Source organism: Canis lupus, chromosome 18 (genome assembly GCF_011100685.1).
Source record: "Canis lupus familiaris isolate Mischka breed German Shepherd chromosome 18, alternate assembly UU_Cfam_GSD_1.0, whole genome shotgun sequence".
Classification (NCBI taxonomy): Eukaryota; Metazoa; Chordata; class Mammalia; order Carnivora; family Canidae; genus Canis; species Canis lupus.
Window position 1 is genome coordinate 24,576,768 of NC_049239.1, and position 23,543 is coordinate 24,600,310.

The 23,543-nt window shown below is 39.5% G+C and overlaps 1 protein-coding gene across 7 annotated transcripts in view; it reads right to left on the reverse strand.

Moving 5' to 3' along the window:
- SEMA3D (semaphorin 3D) overlaps window positions 1-23,543 on the reverse strand; it is a 216,972-nt gene that overhangs the window by 38,056 nt on the left and 155,373 nt on the right. For all 7 annotated transcript variants that reach the window (XM_038562869.1, XM_038562870.1, XM_038562867.1 and 4 more), the window contains exons 10-12: window positions 23,372-23,441; window positions 20,678-20,822; window positions 1,187-1,409 (exon numbers count right to left, since the gene is read on the reverse strand). In XM_038562869.1, coding sequence (XP_038418797.1) covers window positions 1,187-1,409; window positions 20,678-20,822; window positions 23,372-23,441 — 438 coding nt within the window. The remainder of the gene's footprint in view (window positions 1-1,186; window positions 1,410-20,677; window positions 20,823-23,371; window positions 23,442-23,543) is intronic.

Below are 23,543 nucleotides of genomic sequence, written 5' to 3' on the forward strand. Positions count from 1 at the left end.
TACAGTTTTCTCAGTGAAAGTCAGGTAGTACCACCTAGTGGCTGAGTGGCATTTATAACGCTGGAAATGTTGGCCTAGGAACGCTCTAGGTGGGGACTGCAAATTAAGTGGCAAACGCCTTAAATTTATGAAATACTAATTATTTCGAGTTTTGTCGTGTCAGTAGCAATCTCCATAGTCTTGAGAGCATCACTTACTTTCCTGGGTCTTGGCGTTGCCATCTGCTACATAATCAGGCTTGACAACTGGTGATCCTGAAAGCCCTGAGCCTGTCACACAGGCTCCGTAAGAAACCCTACTTTGTAAAGCCAGTGTATTTTAAAAAATAAGACTGTTCTGTAGTTCTGAAAATCTATTTCAGTAAAAATATCCATTTCTTGAAAACCCATTAATTTCTATTTCTTTATGCAATGCCTGATTCATTAAATCATGTAACATTATCCAGGATGGAGTACTTCTGTCTAAATGGTGCATGTTACCTTTACTGCCATTAGAATTCACATTATATTCTTAGAGAATTTTCTTCTTTTTCGAGACATACTAAATAAGCAATACTTCTTTTTCTGGAAAAATATTTTTAATCATTTTATAATTATTGAGTTGAGAGACAAAAACAAATAAAATGGGCTCTAATAATGAAAGTGATACTTAATCCACAAAATTCAGAGACAGGAGAGATAATTTCCAACAAGTTTCTGCTTAAAGATCTTTACAAACTATTGTGTAACTTTTTGAAAAGCCATCTTAAATCAACTTAGTCAGCCATTCTCAAAATTAGGTGAAGGGATCCTTTGAGGTGGCTTATCAAATATCTCCCCAGAGAGAGGAAAATGTGAAGTTCAAAAATAAACATTGCTTAACCAAACTTGTTTAATTTTAGTTAGTCCACAGTCAACCAACAAATATGTGTTGAGCACCTACCGAAGCAGGCATATTATAGCATCTACATGTATATTGTCTGACATACAAATATATCCTGAAATCTCAAATAACTCTAAGGGAGGCTGGGGATATTGACAACTGTCACTTCAAAGCATGTGTTCTGCAATGTTAAGAAATACTGACTAGATATTAGCTAATAATCACTCAGTTTGATTTTGACCAGTAATCTTTTTGAAGTTTTTGTTTTGTTTGTCTAATAGTGAAAAATTCTTTGGAAAGAAAGCATAATCTGGCTCTAGCATACCTGTTCCAAGGAACATCACGTCGTACTGGCCATCTTCTGCAACAACATGATCCACCACGATCTGGGTCAGTCTGTAGTCCACATTGATCCGTTTGAATGTTGGCCCTCCCGCAACTGGGTATATTGGTTTAAACATCACAGGGTGCCGCTTTATGAAACTGATGACGTCATCTGGGAAATCTCGGGTAGATTTAATCAGTGGGTCATAGGTTTTGCTTGGACACTGAAAAGAAATGAGGAGAGGAGTAAAGATATTGTTCATGCACCTGAGGAATTTATGCTTACTTATAATAAAGTGTTTAGGACTTATTATTGATAATATAAAAGGAAAGGTCAATGGGATCAATATACATGTACTTGTAAATAAATGCTGTTTACCTTGAATATATCTATAAACAGTTTTCTCTCTCAAAAATATTTTGATTATTAAGATGGGGTATTATTCAGCTATGAAAAAGAACGGAATTTCGTCATTGGAGACAACATGCATGGACCCAGAGAGCATTATGTTAAATGAAATAAGTCAGATAGAGAAAGGCAAATACTGTATGACCTCACCTATATGTGGCATCTTAAAAACAAAACACCAAACTCATAGCTACAAAGAACAGACTGGTGGTTACCAGAGGCAGGGAGTGGAAGGATTGGCAAAATGGGTGACAGGGACCAAAAGGTAGAAATTTCCAGTTATAAAGCAATCATGTCAGGGGATTTGGTGGATGCCATGGTCACTAGAGTTAGCAACACTATACTGCGTATTTGGAAGTTGCTAAGAGGATACATCTTAAAAATTCTCATAAGAAAAATTGTGTGACTATGTAAGTGATGTATGTTAACTAGACTTACTGTGTATATTTCAAAAGATGCAAATATCAAATCATCACTTAGCACATCTGAAACCAGTATGTCAATTATACCTCAATTTAAAAATTACATAAGTTTTAAGTCCTTTATCTATGCCCAATTGGGATTTTGCTTTTGAAATACTCTTTTCAGCTTCCCTAGCACAAGTGAAAATGTATAATTTCAATCCCAAGCCAGTTGTCTTTTCTTCCAAAAAGTCTGACTTCAGAAAGCTGAATATAAAACCCCCATGCTAGATCTTGCTGTTGTCTTTGGAACTGTTCTCTTCTTGAATTAACTTCGGTTCTCAAAAGACTACCGTCTTTCCTCATCGGCAGGTGAAATGGCTAAAGGTTATCAGAGAGAAACTAGTAAAACAGTATTTTGTTTATTCAGGATTCCCAAAACCTCTCAAAAAAATCCTAAATTACATATATTTTTCTGTATTTTCTAACGTTTCCACAATGATTTCTTTCTTATCAAGATTACTGTTCTTGGGCATGCCTGGGTGGCTCAGTGGTTGAATATCTGCCTTCGGCTCAGGGCGTGATCCTGGGGACTCGGGATCGAGTCCCACATCAAGCTCCCTGCATGGAACCTGCTCCTTTCTCCCTGTACTTGTCTCATGAATAAATAAATAGAATCTTAAAAAAAAAAAAATACTGTTCTCTATGAAGATCTATGAGATTTGAGTTGAAATAATTACGAAGAGAGTGATCTGTAAACAAGGGGATATATGAGAAACCATTATTTTCAATTTATTTCAATTCATTTATGATTGCAGTTTTAAATTAAGCTCATGATTATTAAAAATTAAATGGGACAAATCACCACATCATAAAAATTACTTATAAGAGAGATTTAATAGTTTTCCGCTATAATTAGTCGATTTTTTAAATAACTGGTGTGAAAATTATGCTGTGAACAATTCAACAGCTCCTTCCCTAAAGGATCTGTGGAGAAACCATTCAGAGAATTTTCACTTCTGTCTGAAGTTGCCTCTTCTGCACTTTTGTGTTCGCTGATTCAACAGTTAGCATATCCTGCCCCCTGGTGCTCAAATGCAAAAGTTCAAACTAGCACCAAATGAATGAATTTATCCAAAAAAACATGCATACAAAGAGAATTCTTTTCTAATTTGACTTTTTTCAGCAAATATTTACCCTTCCACATACCAAATCTATTTCATTATTTCAAAATACTGCAATTCAGAAAGTTAATTCGGATAACTTCTGTTATCCCATTTGAATTTTTCATGGCCTAATACATTCTGTTGGAATGGAAAACTTTGGCTCTACGTTGCAGGCATAGAGAAGAAAATGAGTGACATTAAGGAAAGTCTGTAAGAAAGTGCTTTTTCCCTATTTTCATATTTAGACAAGTTGGAAACATAATCTCTACTGAACTGAGCTATTTACACCAGGCACTGATTAGAGTCCAGTCAAGCCTTCAAACTACTTCTCTGGTCCTTAAACTCAAGGGGATCATTCTTGGGGAATTAAAGATACTGGAGTTAGTGACAACATATGACCTGACCTCCAATTTTATAGGAAGAAAATTATAATGGGTCACTGAATTACAAGAAATATCAAACAAGTCGTACTAAAAAATTGTTAATGATGTTCCTTTTGTAATATGAGAATATATCTTTTACAGAAATCTTACATGTCTGTTTTTTTAAAAAACTAATCTTTTCCTGATATCTGTTCATTTGTCCCAGGTCTGCACCAAAGAGGTGCAGAATAGTAGCCATTTGGTGATTACTTAGTATATTCTTAACTGGAAGCTGGTCTAAAGATCTAAGTGCCTTTAGTTCTTGTTCCAGCATTTAGCCTCCGGCCAAGTGGAATCTGTCAACTGTATAATGGAAGGAACCTTGTATTAAATAGATTAAGCTACAACTCAGAAGGATGCGGAGCTCAAGTGATACAAAGCTCTCGCCCAATTACAGGCTGCACGTCTGAGGCTCTGTCAAGGCGACTCGGAGTGGGTTCAAGGCTTACACTGCCTGAGGTACAATCTGGTGGGTCTATCATTAAAATCAAAGCAAAAGCATGATTTTTCTTGCATTACATTTTTGAAACAGCCCTCCAATTTAAGAAAACATTTTTTTTTTTACTTTAACTGTAGTTATGCAAGTAGCCAAATTTTCAAGAGAAATTTCATGACATTCAAGCCACAGTTTTTGATATCAAAGTTTCAAACAATTAAAAATGTTAACATGAGGGACCCCTGGGGGGCTTAGGGGTAGAGCATCTGCCTTCGGCCCAGGGCATGATCCTGGGGTCCTGGGATCACGTCCTTCATCAGGCTCCCTGCATGGAGCCTGCTTCTCCCTCTGCCTGGGTCTCTGCCTCTCTCTCTCTCTCTCTCTCTCTGTCTCTCATGAATAAATAAAAAACAAATCTTAGAAAAAAATGTTAATATGAGAAAAGTATAGATGAATGAAGGCATGAATGATTTAGAAAAGAAGCAAACGTGACAATTTTTGGGCTTGCTCACCTCTGACAAAAAGGTTTAAGGGTAATAGAAGAAGAAAAGAAGAGAAGGGAAACCTGGTTTCTATTGACTATTATAAAATGATCTTTGGAAATGTATTTTTTCCTATGGCAGCGTTTCCATCTGGCATGCTGCCACTGTTTGGATAAGGTCTTTATCCTTTAGGTTGCTGCGTGTGATCTCTGAGGTCTGCGTCTCCACTCTGCTTTCACAAATGAAAATGATTTGGTAGAGTTGCTCCCTGAGGGCTAAGATAGTATAGTTCGAGCTAAATATTGTTATTTTAGCACATTAAAAACAGTGGACTTCTTCCTTTGATATCGTACAGCTGTGCAGCACACAGATCTAAGAAAAACTGGCGATGCCAAGCAACTCAAGCAGGTAGGAGAGTAAGAGGAAAGAAAAATCCCATTAAAAAAAGGAGAGAGACAGAGAAAGTGTGGAAAGGGGCAGCTGGGTGGCTTGGTCAGTTGAGCTTCCGCCTCTCAACTTCGGCTCAGGTCATGATCTCAGGGTTGAGAGATTGAGCCTTGCGACTGGCTCTGCACTTGGTGAGGAGTCTGCTCGAGGTTCGTGCTCTCCCTGCACTCTGCTCCCCACCCCCACTCCTGCTCACTAGAAGTAAATAAATGAATGAATAAATAAACAGATAAGGGTGCCTGGGGGGCTCAGCGGGTGAGCGTCTGCCTTTGGCTCAGGTCATGATCCCAGAGACCCTGGATCGAGTCCCACGTCGGGCTTTGTGCACAGAGCCTGCTTTTCCCTCTGCCTGGGTCTCTGCCTCTCTCTCCCTCTCTCTGTGTCTCTCATGCATAAATAAATAAAATTTTAAATAAATACAATCTTTAAAAAAGAAAGTGTGGGAAAATGGTCCATCTGAAGTAAATGATCATATCAATTAGTTTCCTGCAGAAAACCCTAGGAAACGTTCCCATCGAAGCCATCTATCGAGGTATCAAAGATCTCATGAATTTTTGTGTATGTGTATATCCTCTTAATTTCTACCTAGTAACACAGCCCATCTGACTATAACGTATATAACTATACGGTAGAGAATCATTTATTTCTGCGTCCAGCTTCCTTAACATTTGCCTGATTTCCAACACTTCAGTTCCTGTGAAAGAAATCTGGGAACTTATCTGTATTTCCACCTCCTTACTGAAAAACTCAAGATAGTTTCAACTTTGAGAAGGAAAGAAAGGGCTATCCCAACATTTGAAAATGTATCTTGCTGGAAACAAGAGCAACAGTAGAGTATTCCAGAAAAGGGACCTTCCAGGCTCTCGGTGAGAGGCAAGGGGTAGACCTCCAGCAGGCCGCCCTGGCTCAGCGCTCATCTCCCTGGGCTGGGCGCTGGGACCGTGTCCTGCTCGGCCCACCTGCCTGCTGGTCCAGGGCCTTCAGGAGTGCAGTGGCAAGTGATGCGTAAGAGGAGAAAAATGGGTTTTATCCAAGGAGAGAACTTTGCCCCTTGGCAAGGCACCAGACGGCTGTTAAAAGTTCTCTACAGGTTGCATTTTCCTTTTAAACAAATCAGAGGGTTGACTAACACAAGGGAAGAAAGGCATGGCACTGGGAGGACTAAACCAGGCTTTCAGTTTTAGCAAGCTGAGAAAGATAAGCTATAGATGTAAAGGAAGTCTGACTTTCATTTATTAAAAAAATAAAAAATGTGATTCCGCAGGTGCCATCCCCCTGTTGACTCACCTGAGCTTATAACATGGACGAGGGGAGATCCTATAGTCAACGTCAGAGGCAGAAAGGCCAGGGGTGCAAATAGAGAGGTACGTTCATCTCTCTCTCTGTTTTTTTGCAATTAAAAAACAGCCTTACTGCTGTTATATTGGAACCTTGAATATTCTGCTACGTTTAAAAGATTAAAAAAAAAACAAACCTCAAGCTTCTTCTTTATTGTTCAGTGTCTAATAGAACAGTATGTCTTCTAGCATTTGAACAATGACTTTCTCAGTCGCAAATCTCCATTCAAAATTGTATCTAGAATCAGCAAATGAATTTTAACCTTGGGATCTAAAACTGTAGTAGTGAGCTCCCAGCTTGCACGAAGGTTGGGTTCTGTCTACCATAGTCGGGCAGTAATGAAAAGACAACATTAAATCAACAATTTTGGATCATTTACTTTCTAAATTAAATAGTTTTCAGCTGAATTTAATCTTCTGAGATATTTAACAAAAGCTATAGCACTTTCTCTTTTTTAAAGGTTCCTTTCTTTTAGAGGAATTTCTATAGGAAAAAAAGGAAAACACTACTGAACCAAGTAAGTGGCTTGGGATTTGGAGAACTTCATTTTAAAATAAAACGCTGGCTCCGTGGGAAAAAAAAAGCTGAAAGCCAGCTGAAAAAATTAATTGAAAAATGTTAGAAATGAGCTGCCTCTCACCGTTTCACAGAAACAGCCTGCGTGCAGTTCATGGGAACTGACAATGATGTCACACGCCCTGCGGGCCCTGAGGCGTAGGCAGGTTGGGCACATAGGGTCAGGAGGCCCAGATACACCTGCCTCTGCTTCTCCCTTCTGGAATCAAAACCCTGAAGAGACAGAATTAAAGATATCTGTCGTAGTTTAGGGGTGGTGAAAGTAAACCGTTCATTATCCAATGAGAAGAAAGCCACGCAGGGAACAGATGCTGGGGAGAAAATAAAACTGTGAATTTAAAATAATTGAGGCCTCGATGAGCTAGTGGTGCACAAAACGAGACTTCCCCAAAGTTTCCGCAGACTTTTAATGAGTTAGGAAAGCCTTCCTGAAAGCCACCAACCACCCGGTGTCCACCTGTGGGCAGGTGCGGGGAAGCAGCGGGAGGCGCTGAGGGAGGCCTCCGTGACTCGTCAGGCCCCTCGCGAGGGCCATGGCAGCAACACTGCACGCGTCCAAAGGCGGCTTACGGCACTATTTCTTCATTAAGGCTTTTTGTACGACTTCCAGGGGAGTTAACGTGCAGTGTTACATTGGTTCCAGGTGTGAATATAGTGATTCAAGGATTCTACACAGGTCGCGGTGCTCAGTGGGAGGCGAGCGCCTCAGCTCCTCCACCCGCCTCACCCTCCGGTAACCATCGGCTCGTTCTCTACACTTAAGTCTGTTTTTTTTTTTGTCTCTATCCTTTTTCTTTTCTTCTTTTGCTTTGTTTCTCAAATTCCACGGATGAGCGAAATCACTTGGTATGTCTTTCTCTGACTCACTCACTCTGCTAGCGTCATACTCTCTGGCTCCATCCTGGCTGCTGCAGATGCAAAGATCCCATTCTTTACTATGGCCAAACAATATTCCACTGTTTGTATGTATGTGTGGAGAGATATAGGCACACATATCTGCTTTATCCACTCATCTGTCGGGCTGCTTCCAAAATCTGGCTCTTGTGAATAATGCTGCCATAAACATAGGAGTTCCGTGTATACCTCTGAATTAGCATTTTTGTGTTTTGGGGGGTAGATATGCAGTAGTGTGATTACTGGAACATAAGGTAGTTCTATTTTTTATTTTTGGAGGCACCTCCAAACTTTTTTCCACAGTGGCAGCACCAGTTTGCAATCCCACCAACACTGCATGAAGGTTCCTTTTTCTCCACATCCTCGCCAACATTTATTGTTTCTTGTGTTGTCGATTGTAGCCATTCTGAGGTATAAGGTCATACAGGATATTATTTTTGAATTATGTATTTTTCTTTTTGCATATTATATTTGAAGTTAGCCTTAAAACATTTCTTTTTCTACAAGAAGAAAATCCTTACTTAATTGGGCCAGCTTACATTACAATTCAGAGGTGATTTAGATTAATGAAGACATACAATTCTAGAATCTTCAGCTATATGAAAAAATATATTACAGGAATATGTCAGTGCTCCAGCAGACAGTTTCAGTAGATCAGAAAGAGAAAGAAGATAGGACGCCCATAGAGTTTTGGAACTTGTGGGTTCCATGGTTATACAAGCCCCTTCTCTTGAGAACTTAGGCCAAGGCAAAAGTCGGAATGTCAAAACATTCAGTCTAGTTCTAGGTGAAGTGCCACTGCATACAGCCAGTCTGCTATATACATCAAGCTATTAACATTACGTATTATTATTCTATGATACTATTCCTCTGGGATTTGCTTTTTTGAAGCAAAATCACAAATCAATCTCAGTCAAGGCAGTGATGCTTTGACACAGTAACGTAAAAATGGTCTTCTTAGCACAGGTGGCTATGCCAGGACCCAGAACTAGTCCATGGCAGCATATTTAGTAAGACAAAGTTTCCAGTCAACCTGGAATCAAAAGAATTTTGTGACTTTTTGATGTCTTTTACAGTGTTAGAAAGTTTAATAATTTGGTGGAAATAAATAAGGACTGTTAAACATATCCATACCTACATCCATAGTTTAGGAGATTTTATCTCATAGAAGGGGGGAATGTTTAGCCTTTACCTCTGGAGGAAAGCCTGTATGAGGAGCTGTACACGATGGGGTTACTTATTTAGACAAGGATTCAAAATATTATAGAAAGGAAGAGATTTCATTATCTTACATTTGGTGCTGGTAGTTGAAAAATCACTTAAAGTTAAAACAATGTTAATGTTAATATTTCGTAGTGGGTTGGTTAAATCAAATAGCTAATTGATTAACACACATAAAAAAGATGTCAAATTTCTTTAAAGATCTAAATTCTTAAAATAGAATTGAAGAGGGGAGATGTTTATTCAGTGATTACTGGAATTCTAACAATTCTTAGTCAACTTTTTACAAGATATGAGGGCCAATAAATAGGAACAAGGAGGTTAGCTTAGATTTGATATTTCATGTCACTTAAATGCACCCATAGTCAAATCAAATTATGGAATTGAAAGAGTGCCTGTAACAACCTCTTTTTGCTCCCTACCAAAAAATGGAGACTTAGCTGGGAAATTCATGTGTACATTTTGATCTTTGAAAGTAAAATTAAGGGGAATACTGGGTGGCTCAGTGGTTTAGTGCCACCTTCAGCCCGGGGTGTGATACTGGGATTAAGTCCCACGTCGGGCTCCCTACATGGAGCCTGCTTCTCCCTCTGCCTGTGTCTCTGCCTCTTTCTCTCTCTCTCTCTCTCTCTGTCTCTGTCTCTCATGAATAAATAAATAAATATTTTTTAAGAAAAAGGAATAAAGTTAAAACATTTAATAGTAAAAGCAGTAAGTAGGGGAAAATTTTATTTAAAAAATGAAGTGATTTTTATAAAATGAGAAGTTTAGAAATTGTTGAAAACTGTGGCAAAATGATTTGAGAATAGTGAAATGGACATTTCTTAAATATTTGAACTTCAAAAACAAGTTCTTTCCCCGTTTTGGCTACTGTCAAAAGTATAGCAATGAACATGGGAATGCTAATCTTTTTTCAAGACCCTGATTTCAATTCTTTTGGATAAATACCCAGGAGTGATATTGCCAGATCCTATGCTAGTTCTATTTTTCATATTTTGAGGAACCTTAACACTTAAGGTGGAAACAGTCTAGATGTCTGTCAACTGATGAACAGACTAAAAAATGTAATAGATACATAGGAAGGAATTTTACTCAATCTTAAAAAGGAAGGAGGCCCTTCAGTAGGTGCCAGCATAGAAGAACCTAGAGCCCATTATGCCAAGTGAAGTAAGTTAGTCCAGGAGGTAAATAGAAGTGCATACCTCTGCTTACAAACACAGCCAAATTCCTAAAAGCAAAGGACGACCCTGCGGTTGCCTGTGCAGGGGAGTGCACACTGGGAGGTCACTGATAACAGGTACCCAGTTTCTGGAACAGAACACGTTCCAGTGGCCTGCTGCTCAGCGTCGTCTGCAGGCCATACTGTCCTGTGCACCTAAAAATCTGTTAAAAGTATAGACCTCGCATTGAGTGCTTCTACCAGCATAAAAATTTTTTAAAGCACTTTCTTCTCACCTTTTTGATATGGGAACAATGGCTTACAATCTGAACCTGGCTCCCTAGTGAGCACCTGCTAACCTTTACCACTTGGGCACAAATGAGGACATTCCTCATCCACAGACACTGCAACTACCAAGTAGACCTTTTCTTTTTCTTTTTTTTTTTTTAAGATTTTATTTATTTATTCATGATATATAGAGAGAGACAGGCAGAGACACAGGCAGAGGGAGAAGCAGGCTCTATGCAGGGAGCCCAATGTGGGACTCGATCCCAGATCCTAGGACCACGGCCTGGACCAAAGAAAGGCAGGCACTAAACCGCTCAGCCACCCAGGGATCCCCCCAAGTAGACTTTTTCTAATTGAAACCTTCCGCCTTCAGAAATCTTCCTGGGGGCACCTGGGTGGCTCAGCCATGACCCTCAGGCCAGGTCACGGGCTCGTCGGGGACCCAGCACCCAGGTTTCCGGCTCAGCGGGGGCCTCCACCCTCCCTCCACAGCCTCCGCACCACCCCTCCCTCCCCCCTCCCTATTTCTCAATCTCCCATATAAATAAATACAACCTTAAAAAACAAAATATCTTCCTGACGCCGAGTTTCCAAGCAGCCTGCTGGGGTGGGCCCGACCTCAGACGCCACCCGCCTCCAACCCCGGGACCCCGGGGCAGGGGGCAGGGGACAGGTGACAGGTGCAGGGGCCTCGGGGTACACAGCCCCCCCCCAAGCCCTGCACCTGGGGGGGATAGGGGCCTCACGGGGTACACAGCTCCCCCTGAGCCCAGCACCCAGTGTGTGGGGGGGGCATCACCAGAATTCACCAAAAAAGAATGAAGCAAAAACGGTACACTCCACCACAGAGTTACAGAATGGATTTAATACGATGTCAGAAATTCAATTCAGAAGCACAATTATAAAGCTACTGGTTGCTCTGGAAAAAAGCATAAAAGGTTCTAGAGACTTTGTTACTTCAGAATTGACATCTAATCAGGTCAAAATTAAAAAGAGATTAAATGAGATGCAATCCACACTGGAGGTCCTAACAATGAGGGTTAATGGGGTGGAAGAGAGAGTGAGTGACACAGAAGACAACTTGATGGTAAGGAAGGAGGCTGAGGAAAAAAGAGAAAAAAAAACAATTAAGAGACCACGAGGAAAGGCTTCAGGAAATAAATGATAGACTGAGAAGGAAGAACCTATGTATAATTGGGATTCCTGAAGAGACTGAGAAGGAGAGAGGGAAGGAGAGAGAGAGAGAGACCACAAGGCATATTTGAACAAATCATAGCTGAGAACTTCCCTAATCTGGGGAAGGGAACTGGCATTCAGATCCAAGAGACAGAGAGGACCCCCCCAAATCAATAAAAACCATTCAACACTTCAACATTTAACAGTGAAACTTGCAAATTTCAAAGATAAAGAGAAAATTCTTTTTTTCTAAGATTTTATTTATTTATTCATGAGAGACACACAGAGAGAGTAGAGGCAAAGACACAGGCAAAGGAAAAAGCAGGCTCCATGCAAGGAGACTGCTATGGGACTTGATCCCAAAGTCTCCAGGATCACGCTCTGGGCTGAAGGCAGCACTGAACTGCTAAGCCCTAAAGAAAAAATTCTTAACGCAGTGAGGGACAAGACAACAGCTTCCAGGACAGGCAGAAACTGAAAGAATATGTGACCACCAAACCAGCTCTGCAAGAAATATTGAGGGGGACCCTGTAAAAGAAAGAGGAAGCCCAAAGAAATAATCCACAAAAACAAGGACTGAATAGGTATTATGATGACACTAAATTCATATCTTTTAGTAGTTACTCTGAATGTGAATTGGCTAAATGATCCCATCAAAAGATACAGGGTATTGGACTGGACAAAAAAAGCAAGACCCATCTATATGCTGTCTACAAGAGACTCATTTTAGACCTAAGGACACCTCCAGCCTGAAAATGAAAGGCTGAAGAACCATTTACCATTCAAATGGTCCTCAAAAGAAAGCAGGGGTAGCAATCCTTATATCAGATAAATTAAAGTTTATCCCAAAGACTGTAGTAAGAGATGAAGAGGGACACTGTATCATACTTAAAGGGTCTATCCAACAAGAAGACCTAACAATCACGAATATTTATGCCCCTAATGTGGGAACTGCCAAGTATATCAATCAATTAATAACCAACATAAAGACATACTTAGATAATAATACACTAGTACTGGGAGACTTCAACACGGCACTTTCTGCAAATGACAGATATTCTAAGCACAACATCACCAAAGAAACAAGGGCCTAAATGATACACTGGACCAGATGGATTTCACAGATATTTACAACACTTTGCATCTGAACACAACTGAATACACAGTCTTCTCAAGTGCACATGGAACTTTCTCCAGAACAGACCACATCCTGGGTCAGAAATCAGGTCTCAAGCAACACCAAAAGACTGGGATTGTCCCCTGTATATTTTCAGACCACAATGCTTTGAAATTAGAACTCAATCACAAGAAGAAATTTGGAAAAAATTCAAACATGAAAGAACTTCACGGACACTAATAAAAATGAAGATACAACCATTCAAAATCTTTGGGATACAGCAAAAGCAGTCCTAAGAGGGAAATACATCACAATACAAGCCTCCCTCAAAAAATTGGAAAAAATTCAAATACACAAGCTAACCTCGCACCTAAAGGAACTGAAGAAAGAACAGCAAACAAAACCTACACCAAACAGGAGAGAGATAATAAAGATTCGAGCAGAACTCAATGAAATAGAGACCAGAAGAACTGTAGAGCAGATCAACAAATCCAGGAGTTGGTTCTTTGAAACAATTAATAAGATAGATAAACCCTTAGCCAGCCTTATTAAAAAGAAAAAAGAAAAGACTCAAATTAATGAATCACGACTGAAAGAGGACAGATCACAACCAATACCAAGGAAATACAATTTTAAAAACATATTATGAGCAGCTGTATGCCAACAAATTAGGCAATCTAGAAGAAATGGATGCATTTCTGGAAACTCACAAACTATGAAAACTGGAACAGGAAGAAATAGAAAAACTGAACAGGCCAGAATCAGGGAGGAAATTGAAGCAGTCATCAAACCCCTCTTAAGACACAAAAGTCCAGGGCTAGATGGCTTCCCAGGGGAATTCTATCAAACATTTAAAGAAAGTGGCCCTCCAAACAGTGAGGATCACCAGCTGCGAAGTCTGGAGTGCTACCTGGCTGAGATGGAGAATATTCAGGCCCAGTTGAGGAATGTGGTCTAGAACCTGCAGCTTCTTCCCAGAACGTTGGGATCCTGGAGCCAGTCCCTACCCCTCAAACTACCCTGCATCAACAGAGATACCACTTGAGCTGCCCACCCTGTTCCACGTGGTCTGGGAGCTGTCTTAAAAGGCCTGTCCAACCCCTGCCTCAACCCTACAGTGGCCTATAGTGGAAAGTGGAGCCATATGTCAACCAGTCTGGCATTGTGAGGTTACCCAGTAAAATTTTTACTTCAGTAAAAACAAACAAACAAACAAACAAACAAACAAAAAACCCCAAAACATTTAAAGAAGAAACAATACCTATTCTACTAAAGCTGTTCTGAAAGATAGAGAGGGACAGAATACTTCCAAACTCGTTCTATGAGGCCAGCATCACCTTAATTCCAAAACTGGACAAAGACTCCACCAAAAAAGGAGAATTATAGACCAATATCCCTGATGAAACAGATGCAAAAATTCTCACCAAGATACTAGCCAATAGGATCCAACAGTACTTTAAGAAGATTGTTCACCATGACCAAGTGGGATTTATCCCCGGGATGCAAGGCTGGTTCAACACTCGTAAAGCAATCAATGTGATAGATCATATCAACAAGAGAAAAAACGAGAACCATATGGTCCTCTCAATAGATGCAGAGAAAGCATCTGACAAAATACAGCATCCATTCCTGATCAAAACTCTTCAGAGTGTAGGGATAGAGGGAATATTCCTCAGCATCTTAAAAGCCATCTAAAAGCCCACAGCAAATACCATTCTTAATGGGGAAACACTGGAAGCCTTTCCCCTAAGATCAGGAACACGACAGGGATGTCCACTCTCACCACTGCTATTCAACATATACTGGAAGTCCTTACCTCAGCAATCAGGCAACAAAAAGAAATAAAAGGCATTCGAGTTGGCAAAGAAGTCAAACTCTCCCTCTTCGCAGATGACATGACACTGTACATAGAAAACCCAAAAGCCTCCACCCCAAGATTGCTGGAACTCATACAGCAATTCAGCAGTGTGGTAGGATACAAAACCAATGCCCAGAAGGCATTTCTATACACTAACAATGAGACTGAAGAAAGAGAAATTAAGGAGTCAATCCCATTTTCTTTTTTTTTTTTAATTTTTTTTTTATTTTATTTATTTATGATAGTCACAGAGAGAGAGAGAGAGGCAGAGACACAGGCAGAGGGAGAAGCAGGCTCCATGCACCGGGAGCCTGATGTGGGATTCGATCCCGGGTCTCCAGGATCGTGCCCTGGGCCAAAGGCAGGCGCCAAACCACTGCGCCACCCAGGGATCCCCTCAATCCCATTTTCAATTGCATCCAAAAGCATGAGATACCTAGAAATAAACCTAACCAAAGAGGTAAAGGATCTCCCTAAAAACTACAGAACACTTCTGAAAGCAATTGAGGAAGACACAGAGAGATGGAAAAATATTCCATGCTCATGGATTGGATGAATCAATATTGTGAAAATGTCAATGTTACCCAGGGCAATTTACACATTCAATACAATCCCTTCAAAATACCATGGACTTTCTTCAGAGAGTTGGGACAAATAATCTTTTGTGTGGAATCAGAAAAGACCCTGAATAGCCAAGGGAATGTTGAAAAAGAAAACCAGAGCCAGGGGCATCACAATGCTGGATTTCAGGTTGTACTACAAAGCTGTGATCATCAAGACAGTGTGGTCCTGGCACAAAAACAGACACAGAGATCAATGGAATAGAATAGAGAATCAGAAGTGGACCCTCAACTCTATGGTCAACTAATATTCGACAAAGCAGGAAAGACTATCCACTGGAAAAAGGACAGTGTCTTCAATAAATGGTGCTGGGAAAATTCCACAGCCACGTGCAGAAGAATGAAACTAGACCACTGTCTTACACCATACATAAAGATAAACTCAAAATGGATGAAAGATCTAAATGTGAGACAAGAATCCATAAAAATCCTAAAGGAGAACATGGGCAACACCCTGTTTGAACTTGGCCACAGCAACTTCTTGCAAGATACATTCATGAAGGCAAAAGAAACAAAAGCAAAAATGAACTATTGGAACTTAATCAAGATAAAAGGCTTCTGCACAGCAAAAGAAACAGTCAACAAAACTGAAAGACAATCTACAGAATGGGAGAAGATATTTGCAAATGAAACATCAGTTAAAGGGCTAGGATCCAAGATCTATAAAGAACTTTTTAAACTCAACACCCAAGAAACAAACAATCCAGTCATGAAATGGGCAAAAGACATGAACAAACATTTCACGGAGGAAGACATAGACATGGCCAACAAACACATGAGAAAATGCTCTGCATCACTTGCCATCAGGGAAATACAAATCAAACCCACAATGAGATCCCACCTCACACCAGTGAGAATGGGGAAAATTAACAAGACAGGAAACCACAAATGTTGGAGAGGATGTGGAGAAAGGGGAACCCTCTGCACTGCTAGTGGGAATGTGACCTGGTGCAGCCACTCTGGAAAACTGTGTGGAGGGTCCTCCAAGAGTTAAAAATAGAGCTACCCTATGACCCAGCAATTGCACTGCTGGGGATTTACCCCAAAGATACAGATGCAGTGAAATGCCAGGACACCTGTCCCCCAATGTTCACAGCAGCAATGTCTACAATAGCCAAACTGGGGGAGGAGCCTCGGTGCCCATTGACAGATGAATAGATAGAGAAGATGTGGTTTATATAAACAATGGGATATTCCTCAGCCATTAGAAAGGACGAATCCCCACCATTTGCTTTGATGTGGATGGACCTGGAGGGTATTATGCTGAGTGAAGTAAATCAATCGGAGGACAATCATCATATGGTGTCACTCATATGGAGAATATAAGAAATAGTGAAAGGGATTATAGGGGAAAGGAGGGGAACTGAGTGGGAAAAGTTATAGAGGGAGACAAACCATGAGCAATTCCTAACTCAGGGATATAAACAAAGGGTAGTGGAAGGGGAGGTGGTAATGAAGGTAGATTGTGGAGGTTAATGGCATGTAATTTGGAGTCAAGCAGCGTTAATTTTTCTTTAAAGATATTACTTATTTATTCATGAGAGACAGAGAGAGAGGCAGAGACACAGGCAGAGGGAGAAGCAGGCTCCTTGCAGGGAGCCCGACGTGGGACTCGATCACAGGACCCCAGGATCACACCCTAGGCAGGTGCTAAACTGCTGAGCCACCAAGGGATCCCTCAAGCAGCGTTAAATTTAATCCCACTCTTACACTGCAGACCAAGAAAGAACCTCGCTTTTAAACAAAATAGTAAAACAATATAAACCGCTTCTGACAGTAACGAGGATAGTCGTTTTCATGTGTCTAGTTCTATGGAAAGGACACCATCTTCCCAATCAAAGACAGTACTGTTCTGATGGAGACTTTCTGGAGTGTCTTGCTGTTTCCATTACCAATACGGGCCCGAGTTTGGGCTATGAGTAAAAGTTTACAGATCTTCCTCGACTTGCAGTGGGGGGACTTCCCAATAAACCCATTGTAAGTCATAAATATCGTTAGGTCAAAAGTGCCTTTACTACCCGTAACCTGGCCAAATGGCAGCATAGCCTAGCTGCCCAGCCTGGCTCAGGACCCTCACCGTGCTCTGCAATTGGGCACGCTCTTCCAGCACAAAGCCTATTTTATAATAAAGCATTGAGTATCTCATGTAACGTACTGAATACTGTACTAAACTGAAAAATGGAGTGTTTTTAAGTGCGTGGGTTGTTTACCCTTGTGATGGTGCGGCCGACGGGGAGCTGCAGCTCATTGCCCCCCCACCAGCTTCCCCAGACTCTCGTGCTGCATATGAGTAGCCCATGGAAAGACCCAAATTCAAAATTCTAAGTGTGGTTTCTACTGAATATGCATTTCCTTCGCACCATCATAAAGTCAAAAAAAAAAAATCAGAACTCAAACCTTTATCAGTTGGGGACGGTCTCTAGTCACAAGGCATAATTCTCAATGCTTTGCTACAGATGTGAATGTGTTTACACATTTAATAAAGCTTAGGAATTTCATGAGAATTACTGATGTTTGGAAAAGATAAAGGAAGAACTCTGATAAATGGCACTTTCTTACACCGGATAATATTTTTCCATTTCTAAGTTGTTAAAAAGAAAGAAATAAAGCAAAAACTGGTATGTTTAGTGTGATGAGCTGCTTCTTTCCTCATTGATGAAGAACTCTCCTCACTGACTTTTATGCATTACTATGGGGTTGAGGGGAGGTCACCTGTTCAGCTTTCAGAGCAGTGGCTGTGTCCTCATGAGGAGAATCCTGTGACCTGTGATTCGTCTTTTTTTTTTTTAGTTTTTTTAAATTTTTATTTATTTATGATAGTCACAGAGAGAGAGAGAGAGAGAGAGAGAGGCAGAGACACAGGCAGAGGGAGAAGCAGGCTCCATGCACCGGGAGCCCGACATGGGATTCGATTCCGGGTCTCCAGGATCGCGCCCTGGGCCAAAGGCAGGCGCCAAACCGCTGCGCCACCCAGGGATACCCCTGTGATTCGTCTTTAAGCCTTGTATGGCATTTTCATGGCTCTTCAGGCAGGAGCAGTGAAGTGGTGACAACAACCCCCTCAGCAGCTTTTCTAACTTACACTGTCACCTGAAAAAATATGTAATCTGGATGCATTGGCATGTGATCCTTTTCATTGTTAATTTTAATTCTTTAGTATTATAAGAATCAGATACTATATATATGTATGTAAATTATTTTCTGTAGGGGCACCCGTGTGGCTCAGTTGGTTAAGGGTCTGACTCTTGATTTTGGCTCAGGTTGTGATCTCAGGGTCATGAGATCGAGCCCCACATCAGCCATGCTGGGCGTGGAGCCTGCTTAAAATTCTCTCTTCCTCCCCCTCCGCTCCTCCTCCCTTCTAAAAAACTGATATTTTGCAATTAAAATGTAGATGATTTTAGTCCTAAATTCTCCAGTAACATCCAGATAACTGAAAAAAAATTTAATGGCCTGAATAGTCATAGTATTTTTTTAAAAAACAAACTTATAGAAACAGCTCAGAACATGATAGTCCATGATACTTAACCCTATAGTTCTAGTATGGTGAAATTTCTTCAGCTAGAGTTCCCTGCGAATTTTAACTGTCCTCCTCAAAAAAGCCCCGGATATGTATAATATAAGTTGAAATTCTACATATATTCATTATATATATACATACATATATTCATATATATATACATACACTACAGTTCAGTATACATGTATATAGAATATATATTCAGTAAAAGATATTCTATCGAAGATGAAAATAAATATAATTTAACATAAAAATATTAATATATCATAGTACAAAGACTAAGAGCTTGGACTCTGCTGCCAGAGTATCTGGATTTAAAATTCAGGTATACCACTCATTAGCTTTGTGACCTTGTGCAAGTTACTACACCTATCTGTGCCTGAGATTGCTCATCTGTAAAATGGAACCAACATCAATAGCTCTTGTTTCTTAGAATCATTATGAAGTTAAGATTTGTAGAACCTTTACCTGCATACCCTAACCTACACCTTACATTACTGTTGAAGAAATAAATAAGACAAGTGAGTACACTTTGATGTTCAAAGAAAATGAAAAAGTGAGTCCTACAAAGAAGATGTAGTATGTATCTTCAATAGATTATTACTCACCCTTCAAGAAGAATGAAATCTTGCCATTTGCAATGACGTGGATGGAACTAGAGGGTATTATGCTAAGCGAAATAAGTCAGTCAGAGAAAGACAAATACCTTATGATCTCACTTATACGTGGAATTTAAGAAACAAAACAGATGAATATAGGGGAAGGGAGGGAAAATAAAATATGATGAAAACAGAGAGGGAGGCAAACCATAAAAGGCTCTTAACTCTGGGAAACAAACTGAGGGTCACTGGAGGGGAAGGAGTGGGGGATGGGGTAACTGGGTGATGGGCATGAAGGAGGGCACGTGATGTAATGAGCGCTGGGTGTTATACGCACTAATGAATCACCAAATTCTACCTCTAAAACCAATAATACATTCTATGTTAATTAAATTGAATTTAAATAAATGACTTTTAAAAAATCATATTATTTGCAAGATATTTTTTCCACAAAAGTGAGATCACCTTATAATTAGTCCAGAAAGCATATTTGAAACATATTTCTATTGGAGAATTATGAAAGGGAAAATAGACATAGTTGTAAAGTGTGTTTCCCAAGTTTAATTAGGTTATGTAACCAGAAGATGAAAAGAGAATTCAGAAAGCCTGGCTACCAACTGTGTCCTGTTTAAGAACAAACATATGAAGAGACAAAATTTAGGAGAATTGGATGGATTAAGTCAATATTTTTGACTTACTTATTTTGATAATTATTTTAGACCTCCTGGTAGAAATATTCATACTGAATCTTGAGTGAAAAAAAGGCATTTATCTCTTTTTATCAGATTGATCAGCTAGTCCTAAAGATTTAAACAACTTAAACTGTTTTAATCACATCAACAACAAACAAAACAAAAACTTTCCATTTATAGTGCAAATACAGATTATACAGTGTAAAGTCTTTTTTTAACAGATGCAACATAATAAAGAAATAAATAAACCATTGTAATTGATGTGATCTTTTAAAAGTGGAAATGAGGACCTGAAGACTCTATATAGAGAGCTGTATGTGGGAAATAAATACTTATTTGACATTTTCATTTAACTTGGAATATTTGTCATTCTAGATGTTAAATCATCTTGATTATTATGTAGACTCACTGAGGATAAGCACATGGGATCAGCATAGTCTGCTCCTTAGGATATAATCCATTGTTTCCTTTACTACTTAAAGCTCTTATTCGAAAGAAGAAAAACATTAAGTTCCAGTAAAGGATGGAAGTGCTAATACATCACTGTGAATGGGTAATAGGCATTTTTAAAACCACAGTACATGTTGCTGTGGTGAATAGCATCGTTTGTTAGAATTAGGAAGAGGATATGGGCTTAAGAAAATAATGTGATTATCAAATTGGATACATACTGTGCCAGGTCGGGGATAAGGAATTCTCCCGTCGTACTGCACCCAGCGATGGTCTGCACTTTCCTTGTGAGCATAAGGACCATTGAAAACTGCTCTGATGTCAGCCATGCTGTACACACAAACCGCCGAGCCTCTGAAGATGGAGCTGAAAACCAGCAACATGATCTAATCACTCCCTGTACATCAGGCACTGGACGTTTATTGAGAAGATAAACCGTGTGTGGACAAGCTTAAGCAGCACATTCCATTTAATAAGTGCTGCAGACAAAACGTGTGGCTGTCCTTAAAGAGCTTATAACCAAGTAATCCTGACAAGAGGGTGATAGCAGTTACATTGCAGATAATTATAGTAAACGAAGCAAGCACATAGACGGGTCCCCATACACGGCTGCCTGTTAAGCTTTCAGACAGTAGGTGGCATCTACAGGGACATCTGATGGATACCTAGGAATCACCTAGAAAAACTGGAGGACAGAAGGAAACATGCAAAAAAGAGTATCTCATTTATATATATGCTTTTGAATTTTATTTGAAGGTCTTACAGTGTAATGCCTTCTAAAACCTTATAAAATAAAGAAGTTACATTACCTATTTTTTATAGAGGAACACTTTAGACACATAAGTAATAAATATCTCATTTATGTTTTCTTAAAGTGAGTGAATGTCCATAAATATTGGCTATTAATAACTTCCTCATACTTTTACTAATTTAAAAAAATGTTAAAGCTATTTTGTGCTTCTTCCTGAATTTCTGAATTTCTTGATGTATGCAACTTATTTGCTACTTAAAAATAATCTTAATCACACAGGAGTGGAGAACACATAATTAAGAAGTGGAAAAGCTCCATGGGAATTCCACGAATTTTTGCAAATTAGTGGTGAAAACTGTTAACACTGTCATCAGATGTTTCTTTTTTTTTTTTTTAATTTCTGGAAAATAAAAGACATTTTCTCTGCATCTGAAACTTTCAGGGATTCCTGTTCATAAAACCGAGATCATCCTTTACAATCTAAGAAACATATCATCCCAGCACTACTCAAGTGAGCCAAGGATTCTCTAGCACGAGTAACTCAATCATTAATATTCTTGGAATGACATTAACGGGAAACAGTGGGAGCTGATGGCAAACAGGCAGCTGGAAGGAAACTAGCTGCTAAGAAGGGAGGTAATGCCCCCATAAAAATCACATCCTCTGGCTAGGATATTTTAAAGGAATAATGCATCATGCTCTATGGTGTTGCTCTTGTTGCAGATTGTACTTACATCTTTTTATTGGACAATGGATGTGGCACTGCTTCCCAACATTATCTCGGTCCTCGGGGCGGCATTAAAAATAGAATAATAAAGTACACCCAGAACAAAGAGTTGACTTGTAACTTCGCACTCTGGGTGGGCAGAAAACTTGGTAGGAGAAAAAAGATAACTATCTTGGGGCTATATTTCCCTGGCACATGTCTATGCCTTGTGTGCGGAACACACAGTGACTTCAAAGACAGTTTTGAGGATGGAAAGATGCCAAGAGGACTAGCGCTGAGATACTTAACTTGAGTAACTACGGGCACTTGTTCTTCCTGCATCTTTTTAGCTCAGATATAAATTAGCAGAAAAATGGAATCCAAAGAGCAGCATTCTTAGGCTATCTTCCTTATTTTCATTTTAAATATTCACATTCTCTGGGTCACCTGGGTGGCTCAGCAGTTGATCATCTCCCTTCAGCCCAGGGCATGATCCTGGGGTCCCGGGATCGAGTCCCACATCGGGCTCCCTGCGTGGAGCCTGCTTCTCCCTCTGCCTGTGTCTCTGCCTCTTTCTTATGAATAAATAAATAGTCTTTAAAAAATATAAGTAAATATTCACATTCTTTATCCAAATAACATTTTGTTTTCTGTTATCTTCTGAACTGACACAGTTGGTATAAGGTGTGAGGTGAACTGAATGAAAGCAATGCCACAGAAAAGACTTACAAATTGCCTACAAACTGTTTTAATAATTTATTCAAAAGGAGGCAGTAAGCCCATTTCTCTTATACCAATACCAATATTGCCAATTCTTCCAATACTAGTATCAACATAAACCACAGAGATTGCAGAGCTGCAGAAGTAAAAAAATAGTTCAAAAAAGGTATTGCAGGCAGTAATATGTAACAGAATAAAAGTGTCCCATGTTCAAATGTAAGTTACAAATTAAATGAAATTAATATTAAATAAAATTATGTAAGGTCCATATAATCTTTGAGAAAGCTTCGTGGATGCTAGGAAGACTTTTAAGGAAATCACAGAGTCTCAGTGACAAGTACGGGACAGTATTATATCGGAAGAGGACAAAAATACAAGAGTGGATACTAAGAGAACAGCTTTGGTTCTAACTCACGCAGAGAACAGCCATACGTACTAGTTTAGGCACTGAAGCATTATGCACACCACCAAAGCCCTGGAAACAATGGAGATGTTTATGTATAGGAAGCTGAATAAATAAATTATGGTAATTGATATGGGACTACTCTGCTGCTATAAAAAGAACAAGAGACATTTTATGTATTGATATTAAAAGATTTCTAGGAAACACTAAGTGAAAAAATAAAATGAAAATGTGTTTTTTTCACACAAAAAGAAGGGACAAAGAAACACATAACTATTTCTTTACATGTACATTACAATTGTATAGAAGAATTACAAGCATTTTTTTAAACATACCTGGTTGTGGTAAAGACTCCATATACTACAGGATTTCTTTCATCTCTTGTGGGAAGCAAGTAAATATCCTCTATTAATGGAAAAAAAATCGTTATATTTTTATATTTCAGTATTACATATTTGCCTTTTCTTTAAGAATACAGTATTTCTGAGACTCTAACAATATGTAAAA